Consider the following 20741-nt stretch of genomic DNA (forward strand, 5'->3'; position numbering starts at 1 on the left):
CCCTGTCTTGACTCATCTACGTGTTTATTCATCTTTAACTAGGGATCTCTATGGATTTCTAAGTCATTTTTCGGATTTGGAAGTGTTGAGTGAGTTTTGACTTTAGATTTGGGCCTTAAGAGGGGTCTCATGGCATAAAGGTGCCAAATTTAGGGCCATGAGAACCCCATGCACATTGTAGGACACTTTATATGGATTTTTAAGCTAAAAACCCCATGCATGTGCATCAAGTTTGGAACTTTACGTATAAAATGGACATTAGGAGGCCAAATCTATGGTTTTGGTGTGTTAGACCTTATTTAAATCAACTATATGGAATTGGTCAAGGTTGGACTCGGCGAGTTGTTCTTGGCACTCGACGAGTCGGTGACCATTGTGCACCAAACTCGTTCTGTGAATGGGTAAGTGTTAGGAAGGAAGTCCTTTATAGGTTTAGACGCGAAAAGGGACCTGGAAGCCATGGGACTCGACAAGTGGTATGAGCAAACTCAGCGAGTCCATAGCAATCTCCCAATCTTTGAAGATGGACTCGACGAGTTGTTCATATAACTCGGCGAGTCATAGACTGGACAAGTTCTTAAGTTGGAGATGAACTCGATGAGTTCAAGAAGGAACTCGGCGAGTCGGATGAAGATGGTCCTGATGTTATGATTGAAGGAGAACCCGTCGAGTTTTTGCTAGACTCGACGAGGCCAACTCGGCGAGTCAGGTCAACTGAATGTTGACTTTGACTGAACTTGGACTAACCCTATTTAGGGTTGTATGTGATATGTGTTGACTTGAAGGTTCTCTTGTAGGGATCGAGGAGTCGTAGGGAGTCGACTTGTGCGTCGAGGATAGTTTATACACTGCATGACATCGAGGTGAGTTACCTTCCAGTAGGGGTGGGTCTAAGGCCATAATGCCGGCCCACCAATAATGGGTATTTAGAAGATAATGGTCTTTGTGATAATTATCTTGGTCTAGTTATGTGATGGTTATGAGGTTTACCTAGATGGTATGTTATGTGTATGGTAGGGATTAGTTTCCCTGACATTGGTCCTTAAGACCCAAGGGTAGGTCAGTACCCGGATATGCCTGACTGTATGCTTATATATGTTGATTGTATGCTAGTAGTAGAGGGTGAAATAGTCCCCAGTTACCGGTTGAAAAATACCGATGTTGATTACCGGTTGAAAGCTATCGATGATGGTCACCGGTTTAAAGATATCGATGAAGGTTACCGGTTGAAAGATACCGACAATATTGTATGGTATGTGGTATGATGGGGGAACTCACTAAGCTTTGTGCTTACAGTTTTGGTTTTGGTTTCAGGTACCTCTTCGTCGAAGGGGAAAGAGTCAGCAGTGTAGCAGCGCATCACACACACATATGTTTTCGCAAGAAGTTTTTGGGACTGTACTCTGATTTTCCATACTTATGATGTTATGGTGTGAAATACAACATTATGATTTTGTAATGGATGTTTTACTGACAATGTTTTGGTAAAATGTTTATTAAATGCGTTAATTCAAAAATGAAATTTTTGGCCTTGAAAATTGGGTCGTTACATTAAGTTTTAGTCAAATAATTTGTTCTTTACCTTTTTGTTATTTTAGTTTGATTTAATTTGTTATATATATACAAGAGGATGACACATGTTTTTATGTACATTGTTTTGCATACTAACTTCGATTAGTTGTGGCAGTAGCAAAGAAACATGCTGGTTTTAGTATTTTTTTTGGAGCAAATTTCAGTGGTGGTTAATTTGTTTGTGCCTCGTGTAAAAGAAAAGACTTACTATGGGAACAAGCAAGACAAAGGGTGCAAAAAAGCTTGTGTAGTGGTGAACTTGAAACCAGATGAGGGTTAAATCAAGAGACTACACTTGTTCGAGTGAGAGATACATGATGGGGTTTACATTTCAACACTTGTTTGCGGAGTGGCTTCGAATTCGATGGTTAGAAGTGGCTTCGAATTCGATGGTTAGAGAGATAATGGAGGTATTGCAATCTTCTAGAAACACGGGGTTTGCTAACATTTTGCCAAAGGTATCCTCTTTGTGTCAAACACACAATACTGATACTTTGGATATGGAAGAGTTGTATGTTAGTGCGAGAAAACGTAAGACTACAAAGACTAATAGATTTCATTTTAAGGTTAACATCTTCAACGCGGTGGTGGATATGCAACTTACATGATGCTTTGGGCTCTTGTGATTCATTTGCATAATTTGACAAATCAAAGTTGTTAAAGTTGGCTAAGTTATACAAGTATGAATTTGATGATTCAGATATGATAGACCTTGAAGGACAACTTGAGATATTTTATCACTCTTGCATCAAAGATGAGCGCTTCACTAGCTTGAAAGGAATTACAGACCTTTATTGTTTGATGGTTATTATAGGGAAACATCGGTCTTATCCTTTGATTTATAAGCTTCTAAAGTTGGTTTTGATATTACCTGTAGCGACCGCAAGTGTAAAAATATATTTTTCGAAGATGAAACTCTTGAAGACCGACTTGCGCAACAAAATTGGCGATGACTTTTTGCACGACGCATTGCTTTGCAATGTTGAGACCAAAACACTTGCGAAAGTTGAGCGCTTTCAAAAGATGTCTGCACGAAGATGGCAAATTCAAATTGTAATAAATAGTTGTTATGTTGTTAACTTTTTATGTAATCGATCGTTTTTTTTAGTAGATGTAAAGGATGATTTTTCGGTTTTATATTATATTTGAACGGAAAAAAAAATCCGGCAACACCTACTATTAATTCTTGTATCCACCCCTGAAAGGGTTGAATGCATTGTAATTCACCAAGAAGTTAGGGTGGTAGGTGTATGAGAGAGCAAGAAAGATCTATTGCGCAGGGACAAGGTTTGAGAACTCAAACCTATAGTGAATTCTTAAGATCAATGTTTGCTTGCTAATAAATGTTCAAGTCAAGTCTGGAAAGACCAGTCAAGTCTTAGATAATATGTTTAACAAATAATCAAACCATTAAATGAAGAATGAAAATAAATGATCAAAATAAAGCTAATAAATGATAAACAAGAAGAAGGTTTTGAAAGATGTTTGAAATAACTAAGTAAAAACCAAAAGTTGAGTGAATAATCTGTCGTTTACTTTGCATTGAAAAGCTCCTATAAATAGGAGAGAATGTTACAGTGAATTAACCGGAGTGTTTACATAGGACTGGGACAATAGAGATAATCCTGACATTCTGATTGTCCAAATACAACAAAAGACTAAATCCTATGAAACGTTACATCAATACAAAGACAAATATAATAAATACAATAAGACAAAATTAAGTTGTTCCGGATCAGCATCCATTCCAGAATGGCTTCGTCTTCACTTCGGCTTCTTCCTTGGTCCGGACAGATTCCGGACCACTTCTCCATTGTTTACCCCTGAATGCAAGTACTTTGGAATTTGGACTTAGGATTGCTAAGGTTCACTTTTAGGTTCCAACAGTGTACTGATTGGAACTAGATGGAGACCAGAGGATACCAACGATAGGGATAGCAAGTGTGCCTTAAGGGTGCGTATTGGTGGTGGCGGAGGAGATCGACTCATAGTCTTACCGGTTTCGTATGCTTTCAAGTTAGTTAGAGAGAGAGACATAGTGGAGAGAGGCATGATAGATCGTTGAGACATATGCGTCCTCTTCTATTTAGGTTTTGATGACAATATAAAATGTCCTGTTCCTTTTTATAAAAATAAAAGAAATAAGCAACTAAAAAATAAAATAGTAGGTTATTATAGCTATTTTTAAACCGAAACAAAACCTAAAAATAGAAATTATAAGTACGAACCAATTACAAACTACCCCACGAGAAGAAGGACCATTAACAAAAATCATAATCAATTGTACACGCGACGGCGCGAGTAAGACACAATTTGCAGACGCCAGCGAAACACATGTCTCCTTCCCCTTTCTCCCGGAAGCCATAAAAGGCCGTTTCTTCTCTTCCCTTCCCTTCCCCTGAAAATCAAACCCTATTTCACATAGCCTCATTTCCCTCACAAAATGAACACCAGCGTCCTAAGAAATGGCAACAAGGTTCAAACCATATGGAGAAGCCACTATGTTTCCGATTCAATCGGTGTTCCGATTCACAGAAGCCATGTCCGACGAGAACCCCAACTTTCCAAAGCTTTTTATTCCCGATTTCCTGGTCGGAAAACCAAAGATTTGGAATTTTCTGTTCCGGTTCGTAGTATCAGTAATAAGACCAATGGTAGAACGCTATTGGGTTCTATTACGAATAGTGCAGCAATCGGATGGTATTTGGGCATGATTAAAACACGACCTATACTTACTAAAAGCATCACATCTGCCCTCATTTACACTGCTGCCGATTTTACATCTCAGGTACTTCACTTTAATTTAATGTGTGACTTATTGAATTTGATAATGATTTGATTTTCCAATTGCATTTGATGATATTTTCTCATTTGGTTGTGTCCAAAAAGTTCATTCTCTCTTCACTGATTAATATGACTTATTCCTGAAAGGAATCAAAGATACATGTATAGATTGTTAGAGTCATATATATTTAGAATTCAAGGTCCAGAAAAATCAAGAAATAGTTCTAGATTGAGCTTTTGGGTATCACATGAATTCTGCAACTTAAATTAAAGATGTCCGATGTTAATTGCAACATTCCAAGCCGAATTAGAGGGGTATTTCATATTTGTTTGTAGTTTCTCATCTCTGGTATAATATTAATTTTCAGACAATGACAAGGTCTTCTTCAGAGGCTTATGATGTGATAAGGACTTTTCGTATGGCTGGATATGGTATGATGATATTAGGTCCATCACTACATTTCTGGTTCAACTTTGTTTCAAAAGTTCTACCAAAACAAGACCTTTTCACAACGTTTAAAAAGATTTTCATGGGACAAGCGATCTATGGACCTATAATGACTGCCACTTTCTTCTCTGTCAATGCAGCTCTGCAAGGTACTTTTTTTAATCACCCTTTATCTTGTTTTTCAATAACACCTTCAAATTTATTTTCCAAAAAGAGAAAGGGTAGACTACAACATATCACATCTCTCAGGTGAAAAAGGCAAAGAAATTGTGGCGCGATTGAAACGAGACATGTTGCCAACAATGATCAATAATGTGTTATATTGGCCGGTTTGTGATTTTATCACCTTCAGATTTGCCCCCGTTCATTTGCAGGTAAAAATCATATCATAATACTATTATCACATTTAAAAAAAAAAAAAAATTATATAGGTATTTATTTGTTTTAAATTTCCATATTGGTTTTAACAATGCAGCCACTGGTGAGCAACTCGTTTGCATATGTATGGACGATTTACATCACATATATGGCCAGCTTAGCAAAAGCGGGCGCCAACTGATAAAGACATGTATTCAGTCAAGTTACAAGTCAGATTTATACAAATTGTTTACAATTTAGTATATAGCATTAATGATCTCATTCCCAATTTGGTCATTTTAACATCTTACAAACAGGGACAAGTGTCTTCAAGCCCTGTTTTGTCAAGAACATAACAAATTTGTATATATATATATATATATAGATATGGCTTTTGGTGACTTTCCATTATCTAAGTTGTGAACATTTTGATCGAAAGCAATAGTTATTTTATTTTGTTTTTTTAATTTATCGGCCGAAGAGAAGAGCCGATAATAGAACCGAACCAAACCGGAAGTGTTTAGTAGTATTCGGTCTGATTCTCGATTTATATAATTTCCCAAGTAGAATTTTAGTTCCGGACCGGTTTACATCCCTATTCTAACTTAATTTACAATTAAGTCATGATTCTTTTTTTTTTTTTTTTAAAGCTAAAAAAACTTGCAATTACTAATATTACTAACGCCAGGGAGTGGATAACACAGGTGGCCTCTAAATACTTCTTAATGCCGCACAAGCCTCTAAACACAAGTGGACTTTGACATCAGGTCTGTAACCATAATGCTATAACCAAATAGCAACGTATTTACATTTATTTATTTTTATAGCATTCTATTTTCATTTTTATACATATCTAAAAACTCTGTTATACACAATATACAACTAAAGTCATTAGTCAAATTGCAAGAAATGACAACATACTTTATTCCTTTATGATTCTTCTATGATTCTATGGTTCATTATTTTATTTTTTTTCAAAATACTTATCTATAAGGTAGTTTCTTATGTCAATGAGTCATGATTTGGATGATGACTAGACAAAAAAAAAAAAAAATAAATAAAAGACGTCTACTACTTCTCTGATGATCTGAAAGTGAATGATGAAAAGTCTCAACTTTTGCCATATTATACAAATGCTGATATATTTTTGGGTGTATTACGACATTTAGTTTCATAATTTTCTAATTATATATATAGTGTAATAAGGAAACATTACATCGGATGTTGGTGGTGGGTAGTAATTAGTAAAGTCCAAATTGAAATAAGAAACTACAACTGAAATAGGAGGTGTTAATTGACTTAGTCTAAATAAATAATCTAGCTAGTTTTTTTTTAAATTAAATTTTATATTTTATATATTGCTATCTTCCAACAAATAATTGAGCAAAAAATAAAGTCATAAGAGCAACGAGGTAATACTTTATTCTAATTATCAAATTTAATCTTAAGAAATGTCCAACATCCATTGACCAAGATATACTTAGAATTTGTATTTGAAGTAAAAAAAAATGTAAGCAAATGTATCAGAAATTAAATATCCTCCAAATATATATGTATATGTAAAACGAATCCTCTCTTATCTTTTTTGGTACATGTTTCATTTCTACGACTAAAATTTTTATATAAGTAAGAATGTTAAAAAGATATATTTAAAATTTTTAAGTTGGAATGAACATTATTTTGTAATAACGATAGAGATCAATTAAAAAAACAATAATATCCAATATAGGTATCATTTCAAATGTATTTGACATGATCTATTAATGATGTAATTTTATTTAAATTAATACATATTTTTTTTGTTATGTACTTTTAATAATTAACTTGATATATTGACATGATAAATATTTAAACATATATTAGAAGAACGCCGGGTGAAACCAGTAACTTTTATGTAAATTTTAAAAAAGGGTGTAAATTATAAATTATAAATTGTTTATAAAGAAAGGAATTCAAAAAGCATAAAAATTATAAGTAAATAAAAATAAGAATGATAAGTAAAATAAAAGAGCATAAAAGTGATAAGTAAAAGGAGTGGGTAGGAATATGGTATGTCCAAATTCTCTTATGGCTCTCCTGTATATACTCTACTTTTGAGGTTATTTAACAGCATCCCCTTTCAAAGATCTAGCTTCAACAATTTAAAGTCAACCATCTTACAATATCTTTGATTTCACAAATCATGGATGAGGCCTTTTTGGGGCAGGTTCAACATCTTAAACACTTTAACTTGAAACGGATAAAGTTAATCATGGGAAACTTTGATGACAACAAAGTTATTGGAGAAGGTGCATTTGGGAAGGTGTACTTAGGCGTACTCTCCGATTCTAAAGGGGAAACCACGGTTGCTTTGAAGCGTCGGAGTAAAAGCTCCTAGCAGGGAAACTTCGAGTTCTTGAAAGAGATATTAATGCTTTACCACTACACATACTAATATAATATCTCTTTTGGGATTTTGCGATGAGGATGACGAAAAGATCCTTATATTCAAGTATGTCAGTAATGGACGCCTTGATTGCCATTTGAGTAGCATGACTCTCATGTGGATGCAACGTCTCAAGATATGTCTTGGCGCTGCAATGGGGTTATCCCACCTTCATGATCCTCATGGGACACAACAAAGAGTCATCCATAGGGATATCAAGAGTGCCAACATTCTATTAGATGGGAATTGGAACACTAAAGTTTCAGATATGGGACTCTCAAAAATAGGTCCCGCCAATCAATCACAATCCTTTCTTGCAACCAATGTAGTTGGTACCCCTATTTACGTAGATCCGATGTATGTCGAGACAGGCATCCTAACAAAAGAGTCGGATGTGTACTCTTTTGAGGTGGTATTGTTTGAAGTGTTGTGTGGGACAGTATGCTATAAACAAATTACAAAAGAGCAGTGTTAGGTATTTGTGCCAAGGTGGAAAAAAAGCAACAAAGAGAATAAACTAGATGACATTATATTTCCTCATCTGAAGCAAGATATGAATATGAGGTCACAGGAAATATTTTCAGAAATCATGTATCAATGTTTGCTTAGATCTTGTTCAAAAAGGTCAAAGATGTCTCAGGTGGTGGAAAAACTTGAGCTTGCGCTTCAGTTTCAGCAGGGGATTTCTAATCCAGAGGAGTTTAAGGAGCTTGTTAAGTCGTCTATGGCCAACGAAAAGGAATATAAATGGCAACACGGTAATTAGCTCTTGTTTTTATATTATTCATTTATTTATTTATTTTGAATGACAAATTTAACCTACTCATACTCTTAAACTACTCCTTATTTCTATCTATATTTGAACCATCAACTTCAAAGAGGAGGACAATATCAGATACCTTGGGTTAGAAGCCATTTGGTATATATTCCGTTTATGAATAATAAATTGTGAGATTCATAAAATATTAATGTATAATAGAGGAATTTCTTTTGATAAAAAATAAAATAAAGCTTATTAAGTATATATACATTGAAAAATTTCTACTACACCGTATTGGGAAACCATAGCAAACATCAAAGTCAACAAGCTATCATAGATTTCTATTTATAAAATAACCACAATCATCTAACGTGAAAAAACAAAGAAAATCATGGTTCACCAAATCTCTACTCATACGATTTGACCTTTTTATATGGACAGTAGTTCTCCTTAAATGAGAAAGAGGAACATTGTGAAATGATATTAGCAGAATGTTTCATTCCTACATCGACTAAACAACCTCATGATTATGTTGCATATGATGATGAAATTAAGTCAAGGTTAGTTGTCCTCCTTTTAATTTAGCTTCTAAATTTTTTTAAACTCTATCATGATCAGTATTATATATAGGATAATATAAGAATATCAAATATCATCATTTCTAATAAATAAAAATAATCTTGCTACTTGTCATTCTCTTATGTATTATGTCGTATATCATTATGTGTTAAATTTAGATTAAATTATATTCATGTATCATTTTGTAGGTTTTTTTTTTTTTTTTTTTTTTTTTTTTTCATTTTATTAAATTTCATATAATATTTAAATATAATTAATATATATCCAATTTATTAATGCAATTTTCCTTATAATTTCTAAATTTAATCCAATTATTTTAGTTATTTATTTATTTAAATTATTAGTTTAAATTTAAAACATAAATAAGCACTTCAATTTTATAATTAATAATTTACTTTTTTTTTCTATAAATTTAAATTTTCTAAATTGTTAGATCTTTATGTTTGTTTATTTTTTCTTAAATAAACTCATGTAATATATGAGACTCTCAACTAGTAATGGAAATATACGAAGAATTCCGAAACGTCAAATGAAAGAATTTTTTCATCCAACGCCTTGTTATTGTTTTTACATTCTCACAATACCTATGATTTATATTAATACCGCATTTTCATGCAGATTTGAAGTGTGCAACTGGAGAGATTTATATGTCAAATTCAACGCGCATACAATAACACAATTTTTGTCACCAAATATCACATACAAAGTAAACCTTGTGTTTATGAATGATAAACGCAAAAGGTTGGACCATTTAGGCATCAAGTACAAGTCCCCTAGTGAGACAAACTATTGGATTTTGTTTGTATCTCATGAGAGAGAAGATGGATGGTTGATGGCTGAATTGTATTAGTTTATCAACAACACGAGTAATATTGACCTTAAAATTGAGTTTGATTGCGCATATGGGATTGAAGTAGAAGGCACTGAGTTTGTGCCCCTTAAGTAAGTAAGTTGAAAAATACCGGTTTCATTATGTTTATGTTTTCTTTAGTGTCTCAAATATTCTTGAAAATTATTCGATTGCAACAAAATTTCAAGGTAAAAAAACCATTTTTTGGGAAAAAAATACCACAAATCTTAAGAGTTTTCTTCAAGTTGATAAAATTAAGTCTAACGTATATGTTTTAATTTAATTGTGCAGGATGAATTATTATCAGAGGATGAGGATAAGGATGAGGATGAAAATGAGGAAACATAATGGGAACCAAAATTGCCAAGTGATTATAAACAAATAATCTTGTGGGGAGAAGAGAGTTTGCATCAAGCAACAAGAAAACCATATGCAACTTACCTTGTTTACAAATTACAAGAAAACCATTCTTGGTTCGAGCCTCCTGTTATCTATTTACTTAGTCCTGAATCCCTAGTTAGTATAGGAAAGTTTTATCAAAAGAAAGGACTTCCACAGCAAAGGAATGATGGTTGGATGAAGGTACAAGTATATGAATTTAAAACCAACACCCCAAGGATTTCGATAGAACTTTATTTAAATATTTTCGATTTTGAGTCACTTAAAGGGCTTGCATTGAGTTTAAACACATATAGTTTGGATTGGGACTGAATTATATTGCAATATGTTCTCTTATGTATCACCCATATATATATAGATGGATTTGTTGTAATTTTTGTTGATCATTGATATCTCCACATTTTCTTTTTCATATTTACCATGTACGATACCATATGTATAGTCATGTAAAAGAGTGATAGGAATTAGATAGTTATATACTTAAAGGGGTAAAAGTAAATTTTGGTTATCAATGTAAAATATCTGCTATAATTTTATGTTCAGAATCACATAAACTTTGGCTTAAATACAATGGTAAGGTTTGCATTAAGATTGTGTTAATTGTTGGTCATATGTAAAAAAAAAAAAAAAATTATAGAATTAATTAGTGCAAGTCATGTACACAAACATGCACGTTTGATACTGGTGTTTGATGTTCACCAATTGTGATTCGTTTAAGTTGTAAAAGTTATGACCCAAAACGATTGTTATTTTTGTTATTTATGGACATCAATATGTTTTATAAAAACAAAATTTATAAAGTCCTAGTATCATAAATATATTTATTTATTTTTTTAATTACTTACGATACATGAATATGCATAGTTATTTATTTGTTCAATGTATAGTTATTTGTTTTTTTTAAACAAAATTATATTTTCTGTTTTGGGATAAATGCACCTTGAACAAACAAAGCTTGCTTTAATGCTTTTACTAATTTGCGAATTAAGTCACTAATGAAACACTTGGTAGTAAGTAAACATGTAAACATTGGTTAGTTTTGGCATGTAAACAATAGTGGGGAAATGACGTAAATGCCCTTCTTTTTTTTTTTTTCAAGATAAAGCATTAGAAGTGAACTAGAGAGAATATACGCAAACTTGGAGGTATATCCCCATACGCTATACAACACTAAACAGCTAATTAATAAAGATGCTGGTGAACTCATTGAAACTTGAAAGCCCCCATAAACAATTCAGAGACAAGTTATCAAGAAGCATACACCTCCAAGAATCAAAATTCTACCACAAAGAATCACAAAATCTAATTTTATTCTTCAAAAGTACTAAACCGTAATTTCTCCATTTGCGTTGACCAGTCAACTCCAAGTCTACGTGGATCACACTCCATCGCAACACTAAGATCCAAAACAGACGAAACTACCCTCGGCCCATTTAAAACAGGGGCAATTTGACTTTGACTTTGAGATTGAGATTGACCGAGCCTTGACCGGGCTTGACTGATACAAGGCTCGATCAATCTTTTCAAATAAGCATCCAAACCAACATTTAACAAATTCGCACAATCTTCGGAAACACTTAGCCCTTCAACTTCCAACTTTTGCCGCAAACACCCCCTCAAGTATCGACTATCGGGCAATTCAAAATTGTTCTGACACATATGGGCCCGCGAAGCGTTCGCAGGCCCATGGACAGAAGCCCGGTACAAGCTCTTTCGGGTTTTGCTTAATGAAATACCCAGAGGAGCTGTGACTGGGCTTCTACTCTGAATCCCTGGGCTTCCGGAAACAACCTCTTCGCCGTCTTCAACCGATAAAACCTCAATTGGCGGTCGGCTACCGAGAGAATGAAGTTCGGTTGGACTTTGGTGGAAATCAGATTTACCGTTTGGCCCGAGAGGGCTAAAACGGTCTTTTAACTTCCGGTCCCGTGGGGACCGGCTCTTGCGAGGGGACGAAGGAACATATGACTGCAGACTGTTCCTTTGTCCCCTCGCAATCTTGACATTTAGGGATTTTGTGAACTTTTTGAATGTTGGTGGTGGGGTTTTGGATAGAGTGGCGTTTTTTACGATTGAAGTGATTAATCGGTTGTGAAGAGGGAGATTTTCTCTACCGATTGTTAGGATCAAGAATTTGAGGAAGTTGTTCTTTGCAAGCTGGCAATTGAGGTATTTGTAGAGTAGAATGAAGTATTTATCGGCTCTTTGTTGTCCGAGTTTTTTATGGAAAAGAGCTTTCAGCTCTAATGTATCGATTCGTGTATACTGATTCGCACCCATTTAGTCTTGAATACCTAAAATCCACAAAATTTTGATTCTCAATGTAAGCTGCTTGTTATTATTGTAATGGAAATCAATGCAGGATCATATGAATTTTGGGTTTAAAGTAAAGGAAATGCTTCGCAATCCAAAAAGGGGCATATGTTTGTTTCATTATTTCAAGAAAGTAAACTCTACAAAGAGGCTGATAACCAAGATATTTATGTAATCATATAACAGAGTTTCAGATTGCTATCCCTAATTTAACGATTTATGAGGGTAAAGAATGTTAATTTGCCACTTAGAAAATCTCGATACGAATTTGAACTAATGCATTCCAGCTATATCGAGTATCCTTTCAACTGTGGAAATAAAATTAAGAAACTACTTGTAACAATCGAAGCTTTTCAATGCTATAATGAAATTCTCAATGTGTGTAAAAATTGATCGATAACGAAAACCAGAACTTAGAAGAACTCGATAGTATTTGTTAAATGCGAACAAGTCGTTGAAATATCGAAGTGATTGCGATCTAGTGTGACACTTTAGTTAAATAATTCAGCAACAAAAATAGCAATCGGATGAGAGAGAATCGACCTGAATTGAATCGCGCTTGCTGATTTCAGCAATTGAATTGTTGCTCCGAGGTTCTTCGATGGTTTCGTTCGAATCGACGGGTCAATTTGGGTTTATCTTGCGATCGTAAGTTCGATTTTTGAGTAGGATTGAAACCCTAGAATTTGGATTTAGGAATTGGAAAACCCTTTCGTGAAAACGTTAATGTAAATCGCTACTTATGCAAGAACAAAGAGACGACCCGCTTGACGATATATTGAGTAACTTCATAAATAACCCCCTAACTTAACATGGATTGCAATATCAACCCTTAACGTCTATATACTATTTTCCTCATTGTTTTGACACTAACTAGCTATTTTATTTGTTATGATGTACAATTAGGATAGAATAAATAATGTATTAATCATCATACATATAATTCTGTTCCAAATTATTACACCCACTGTACTGACAATTTAATCGTAAATGAAATCACTGAATTTCTTTTGTTCATTTTTCTTGTTTTTGTTTTTGTGTGTCATAAAACTTTTAGTTACGTTAATTTATAAAGAGCCATATATTCAATAGAACCTCAAATTTAAACAAAAACTTCTAAAGATTTATCTGTATCAAACAAATCATAAATCCACAGAATCTCAAATCATAGTATATCATTGTCTTGGTAGGGACAATTTAATCTAGAACTCTAAGCGAACCAAAAAGTTAGGGCTCTTTGGCCTTTCCTTTTAAACATGATTATTGGTTATGTGATAAATAATAACAATCACCAAGACAACTACAAATGGACAAACAACAAATTGGAAGTAAATTAATGGATTATGGATTAGAAATACTTGTTGCTTGATAATAGAAGATAATGGAAATCATAAAAACTTTTGAGATTGTTAATCTACCTTGAGTCTTTGAAATAAATAGATAATGATATCACTCAATATTAGGATCAAGAAATAAGTCAATAACACTTATTAGATTCTTAATCTACAACAAATCCACAACCACGGATGATGAGATAAATAGATAATGGAAAACATCGAAAACTCAAAACTAGAACTAGAAGATAATCAGAATATCAGATAATGGAAATTCGAAGCACATATTGTTTCAGACTTTCAGTTCGTCGGTTGAAGTCTTGCAATGCCACCCCTGATTTGAAATCGACTGATCGAGAATCACTGAATCAAATCATCATTGGCTAATACCATTGGTTGCGTTTTCGCGTTTCAGACTAGAATAGAAATTGGAGGACATGAAGAGAAGCCAACGAGAAGGAGGAAGAACTAGAATAGATGAGTTTTTGTGGAAATTGAATTGCCGTTTTGATTGTTTATTGTGGCATCAAGTTAGATATGCGTAACAATCAAATGATCGATTCTCAATTTTCTAGACTACAATTAGTGAATAAGCTTTAAAATTTGGGGGCCTTGGAGACCCTAAGTCATTGTTTAGTGTCGCAAAAGATAGAGTCGGCTCTGGTCCTCGATCCTCGATGTGTTGATCAATAATCATGAAAGTTGGTTCAGTTTCATTAAAAACGAAGTTCTCACTTGTATGTGTGTGAATATTGTCTTTCTGGTGTGACTTGGTCGAAATGCATAAAGTGATTTATATATCCCCAACTTTCGTATTTATAACCAAGATTATGGTTGATAAACCCATCGTTTAACCTCCTTATCTAGGTACAATGACCATAGTGTCCTTTCACCTTCTCTTTATTATATGTATTGGCATCTTGTGGTATAACAACATAAACATAATTATAAACATAATTCATAATTGGGATAAATAATTCTTTTAATTAAAGTTAGAGTAAACTTTTCTTTTGCAATTCTTGTTTTTATTTTAGATTTTTGTAACTTTTTGGTTTGTGTTCCAAATAATTATCGATCAAAATTACACAAATCAAATATATTATGATAAAAGAAATAGTCATTTATCATTTTACTTGAAACCGAGATAAAAAACATTACAAAAGCATCAAATAAAAATTTAAATTGCAAAAGAGACTTCTAAAACCAGATAATTGCAAAAATCAATTATACTTGTAGACCAAAAATATAATCCACTCTTAGATTTATCATAAAATTAATAGAACTTGTAAAATCAACCTTCAAAATCATAACGTTATTTCACGTAGAAACAAATGAAACAAAAAAAATCATGAAACGGAAACTAATAAAATAGTAAAAACAAATGAAAAAGAAAAAGAATATAACACAAAGGTTAGTTATGTTGCCAAATAAACTCAAGGGGCGTAAAACGCAATATGCAAAAAGCGTGTTTCCATACACCAATGATCAAACTTCATAGTATCACAACATTGGTCAATCATATAGTACAAGTACATTATGCATCCTAGCCCTGCTTTTATTTCAACATTCTCACTTTACTATTAACAACCACTAACAATTAACAAATACACTATTCATTTAAATAATAGTTATATCATGTAAAAAAATAAGTTTTATAACATATCATAATCTTTTCTTTAAGTACAACAAAAATAGGTTCAAAGAATTGTTTTACAACATATCACAATCATTCTTTAAGAATAAGGGTACACGCACCCCAAGGTGTCCCTACAAACATATCCCACTGTCGATACAGAATAAATGAATCACATCATTCAAACTTAACCTCATTTACAATTTTTCACCTCCTTCGGGTAATATTTCAGATACTTTTTCCATACTAGAAGATGACGAAGAATCCGATAGTAAACGGACCCCGGCTTCATCCGCCACGTGGCGCAATACGTCTTCATCATCTTCCAAATCACAATCATTTAATTTTACATCATCAATGGAAACAAAGTGGGCCCAATTTTTATTTTTCGCATGAATGATAAAAGGGTACAAGCAAAACCCTAGAGCAACAACACCACCGGTCACCAAGAACGTTCTTAAGGAAGCCAAACACATCACGAGTACAAGTAAAGTAGCAGGAGGTACACACAACATTGTTGCACCAAATGTTTTTAAAGGAACTTTATAAGGTCTATGAAGATCTGGTTTCTTTAATCTTAGTTTTATAAAAGCTGCGAATTCGAATAGCATTCCAATTGCGTATAAAAAGTTGAGAAATTCCAAGATTTCTTGAAAACTCATCCATGATAGAAAGATGACACCCGTTGCTGAGCATAATATGCTGATTGTTGGTGTCCCATATTTTGACCTATGAGGTTTTACGTATGCGGATAATAAGCAAAAGAATAAAGAAATAGCAACATACTTTCATATATTTGTGCAATATAGTGTCCTACTTGTATTTTTATTTATTCTTTTACAACATTGTACTTTTCAAAGCATTTCTTATTCAAATATTTTACTTTAAAATCTACCCAATTATAGCATTATACTTTCCATTTTATTTTGTTACGACATTATATTTTGAAAAATCTATCTAACTGCATTTGGATAACCTTGCTATTATTAATAAATGGATAGAAGTATTTAACTATTTCATACATTTGTATTTAAATGATAATTCAAGGTATCTTAACACCATCTCTAACACATTACACTACTTTTTGCACCAAAATGATGTTTTTTTTTTTTTATTATTTTTTTTTTATATGTAAAACGTTATTCGACCCATTACACATATTTTAAAACCAAAAAGAATATTATAACATATTCATTTTTCTAACTTACATGGATTTTTAAAATACCAATAATTTTATAAACTATATATTACTAGAGCCCACATTAACTTTATAAATTATATTCTCGTTTTTCTAACTTATATGGATTTTTAAAATTCCCACAAAGCTCCCATTTCCCTCAAGTTCTACAATCCAAAAGCTTAAAGACATCAAATGCAATGTCTTTTTGGTACAAAATGCACCAAAGTTTTCAGCTTTTTCCCATTTTATACAACAAAAAGGGTTTTTTTTTTTTTTTTTTATAACAAAATATGCAATATTTTACCTGGAAGCAAATATAGAAGGAAGCATTCCGATTTCACTCATGCCAAGAAGTTGAAAAGCATCACTACTCATTTCAGCTTCAAACAACCCCAAATTCGACATAGCAGCAGCAGCTTGAATCCACCATTTTAGCCAAGATCCTCCAATCAAAAACCCGACTTCAGCAAAATACCCATCGCTCCATTCACTGGAATCCGATTCCAACGACCCAGTTCCCGCCAAAAGTGGAATCAAATAAGAACAAACCACCACAATAACAGCACCATAAAGAGCTTTCGGAAACGTCCTACTAGGATTTTCAACTTCACCAGCTAATGTACTTGCTTTATCCCAATAATTCAAGTTCCAAAACATGCTATTGAAGTAACCCCTCCATTGAACCTTCTTGAAATCTAAAGTTATCCATCTTTTAGGCATGATTTTGGGGATTGAAAGAATACCCATGACTGCAAATGGAAGGAGAGAGAAAGAAGCAAGAAGAACAGCAGAAAATCCGACGATATGAAGGCCTCTGTAGTTCAGATAAGTTAATAAGATAGTAATTGCTAAAAGGGTTGGAATTCTAGCGTATAATTGATCGAAGATTGGGAGTGATTGCTTTAAGTAATCGAGAAATAATACAGGGTAAAGTGCGTTATCCATAACTCCACTAAACCATTTCCAAAACCCTTCTTGAAAACCCCAAAAAGGGCCGAACGCCGATGATATCCAGATGACATAACCGCCGTTTTCAGGGAAGCTTGTGGCGAGTTCTGCTGTGATTAGTGCTTCTGGGATGCTCCAGAAAATGGGGAAAATTAAGAACCCTAGTAATGAAAGTAGAGCTCCACCTCCTGATTTGACTGAATCCTCTACACCAAATGGACCCCCGGAAACTTCGTAGAAAATTAGGGCGATTAGAGGTAGTAAAGTTAGTTTAGGGTTTGATTTCTTATCTGTAGTGTTCTTCTGATCATTGCTCAAGATCGTTTGGTTGCTTCCCTCCAAACCCATGAAGTTTGACGATCGAAGGCTTGATCTTATGGCGTATTAAGCTATCAACATGGTCTTGATTGAGAGATTGGTGTAATAAATGGGTATATGATGAAAGATTTTATGATATGGGTTTTGATTGTTCGTGGAAATAAGTGAGAAAGCGAATGGAATCAAATATGAATCTTTTTGGAGAATAATCAAAATATGAGATATCTTTCTTGCGTTTTTTTAATAGAAGCTCGTGAAGTATGGGGAGATTGTTTGTTTGACTTTTTGGAGAGCGAGCAATCGGTTTTCCTATGTCTTTTCAGCCAAGAATTGCTTCGGGGGAATATACGAATGTAAACTATCTATCTCATAAAACGATAGATCTTTGCCCACTCTTATTTGCTTGTTGTTAGTTTTTTTTAAAAATCTCTTTAGATTGTTCATATCCATTTAGCATCCCAAGTCTTGATTATATAAAATATATTGAGATTTAAACAATGTTGACTTACCTCTTATTTATAATTGTTAAACATAGGCTGAGTTTTTGTCCGAGCGTCGATGTGGGACGGATGCCACATACAGGAAAAGTAAAAACAAAAATACATTATATTTTTATAAGTCACGTAATTAATAAATATATTTACAAAATCTTCACAGAATAAATATATTTTGTATAAATTGGTTCGGGTTCGGTTTTTATCGGTTTCTAGATTTTTAAGCTGAAACCGAACCCATATTACGCTTTCTAAAAATTTCAAACCCAAACCGTTGGTTTCTATTTAGTTTTAGTTTTTTCGATTTTACAGTAATAGGGTTCGGTTTTGCTTAACCCTACCAATTATAACAACATACTTTCAATTTTTTACTAGCCTACTTCAATTTCTTTATACAAAATATGAATGTACTACATTCTATTGATACAAATAAAGCACAAAGAACAAATTGTCGGTATTGTTAGCAATCTTTATCTATATAAAAAAAATATATAGATGTTCAAAAACCGATTTTTCAAGTGGTTGGACCAGCTCGTTTGGGCCTTTTTGTGTGTGTGTGTGTGAACTAGCAATGCTAGTTCACTTACAATATGCTTTTGGGCATCCAAAAACTGGTAACTTGATAGGTTCCTGGTCCAACCTGATCAATCGGATGGTCTGGTTGGGCTTTCAAAACCAAGCCTTTTATATAATTATATCCTACAAATATTTCGTTGTAAAAGAACAATCTGAACCTTTGAGAGTCGAGCTCGATTATTGGTTGTAAGTTCTTACAGTGTTATACTCATAATACAAACTTAAACCCTTAATTAATTTTCCTGCCAGAAGGAGTTTGACTTTTAATAATATTAAGTCGACCTTTTATTAAGAGCTTAATTCAGATGCAAATAAAGCACCACTGTCTCGAATGTTGTGAACAATGTTACTGAAACATAAGTTATAAGATTAACGAGATAGCAATTTAAGACTATGGATAAAAATTATAAAAATAAAGGTTTCATGTATAATGCTGTCCACATGCCATGATTTCAAAGCTATTAGGTCATCCATATGGATAACATCATCCGGTGGTTCCCAAGTGTGCTAGGTGGAAGTATGCAACCATAAAAAGATATGAATTAAGTTAAATATGAATAATAAATTCATACTCATACATACCTGTTAGCAATATACTCAACAAGCTCCTCGCTGACAAAACCACAAATGGTGATATCAACTAATTGGCCTTGGCTTCGATACAACATATTTTACACAACCATATTTTCACATAAAGAATTTGAATAAGTTAGAAAAACAAATTCTTTTGCTCTTTCAAAAAAAAAAAAAAAAAAAAAAAAAGCTAGAAAAACAAAAGTCTAAAAAGACGATTAACAATACAACCACGAGTCCATACCAATTACCTTGACCAATTAGAAGCGGTAGATATTAAGGGTGAGTGGAGATGGACATTAATTGAATTAGAGTAAATTACACGAATGATCCCTATGGTTTAGGTTAATTTGTATGTTTGGTTTTTGATTTATTTTTTTAACTCAGAATGTCCCTATTGTTTGTTTTTGTTACACGCTTGGTCCCTGTCTTACCTAAAAAAACTATTTTGCCCTTGATGTTTTAATTTATTTAAATAAACACACTCTCAACCCCACTCCCCTCACCTTACCCTACCTATCCTATCATTTTCCATATTCAAATAATAGTTTTTTTAGGTAAGACAGAGACCAAGCGTATAACAAAAACAAATAAAAAGGACTAAACGCGTAACAAAAACAAACAGTAGGAACCTTCCGAGTTAAAAGAATAAGTAGGAACCAAACGTGCAAATTACCCCAAATCATATGAACCATTCGTGTAATTTACTCATTGAATTAAGAAGGAATTCAAGATTTGAGGTTATCTGGTTATGTAACCTTTAAAGCATAATTTACAACAATCCCACTTAAATTTGTATTTGGACTATCTGGAATTCTGGATTTAATACTTGTTTCATTGTTAGATGTGGGATGTGTGTGTATATATATATATATATATATATATATATATATATATATATATATATATATATATTCCTTCCCTAATTAACAAACTTTTTTTTACTTGTTACATGAACATCTTTCAAGCAGGTTTATGGATTGGTTTGCATACCCTTATTTGTGATTGTTTACATGTGATAAATTAACTTTAAAAAACATTAGAACCCGGATACCATATGAGAACCTGTTCCATGTGGTTCATGACTCATTCTAAGAACCTCCGGGTCCAGCACCATTATATAATATGCGTTTTGGTCGGGACCAGTCTATGCTAGCTCATCCATATCTCATACTGTCACACAACAAGAAATATAAGC

General features: G+C 33.2%; 3 protein-coding genes and 1 long non-coding RNA gene across 4 annotated transcripts; 2 read left to right on the plus strand and 2 right to left on the minus strand.

Moving 5' to 3' along the window:
- The first annotated feature begins 3846 nt into the window (after window positions 1-3846).
- Window positions 3847-5751, plus strand: LOC145014197 (uncharacterized). The gene is made up of 4 exons (XM_078972565.1): window positions 3847-4360; window positions 4725-4953; window positions 5054-5178; window positions 5280-5751. Exons 1-4 carry the CDS (start codon window positions 4016-4018, stop codon window positions 5361-5363), a joined length of 783 nt encoding a protein of 260 aa, XP_078828691.1. The 5' UTR covers window positions 3847-4015; the 3' UTR covers window positions 5364-5751.
- Window positions 5752-7013: 1262 nt separating this feature from the next.
- LOC145017219 (uncharacterized) lies at window positions 7014-10560 on the plus strand. The gene is made up of 4 exons (XR_013666426.1): window positions 7014-8344; window positions 8788-8906; window positions 9544-9871; window positions 10067-10560. It is a non-coding gene; the product is annotated as an uncharacterized LOC145017219 (long non-coding RNA).
- Window positions 10561-11239: 679 nt separating this feature from the next.
- LOC145018617 (transcriptional regulator of RNA polII, SAGA, subunit) lies at window positions 11240-13218 on the minus strand. The gene is made up of 2 exons (XM_078976490.1): window positions 13031-13218; window positions 11240-12468 (listed from the first exon to the last, which is right to left on the minus strand). The coding sequence occupies exon 2, from the start codon at window positions 12452-12454 to the stop codon at window positions 11483-11485; it is 972 nt and encodes a 323-aa protein (XP_078832616.1). The 5' UTR covers window positions 12455-12468; window positions 13031-13218; the 3' UTR covers window positions 11240-11482.
- Window positions 13219-15457: 2239 nt separating this feature from the next.
- PUT5 (Amino acid permease family protein) lies at window positions 15458-18269 on the minus strand. Its single transcript, XM_078973864.1, has 2 exons — window positions 16939-18269; window positions 15458-16183 (listed from the first exon to the last, which is right to left on the minus strand). Exons 1-2 carry the CDS (start codon window positions 17928-17930, stop codon window positions 15652-15654), a joined length of 1524 nt encoding a protein of 507 aa, XP_078829990.1. The 5' UTR covers window positions 17931-18269; the 3' UTR covers window positions 15458-15651.
- Window positions 18270-20741: the final 2472 nt, after the last annotated feature.

The sequence above is a fragment of the Lactuca saligna genome, chromosome 9 (genome assembly GCF_052625555.1).
Source record: "Lactuca saligna cultivar CGN05327 chromosome 9, ASM5262555v1, whole genome shotgun sequence".
In the NCBI taxonomy this organism is placed as follows: Eukaryota; Viridiplantae; Streptophyta; class Magnoliopsida; order Asterales; family Asteraceae; genus Lactuca; species Lactuca saligna.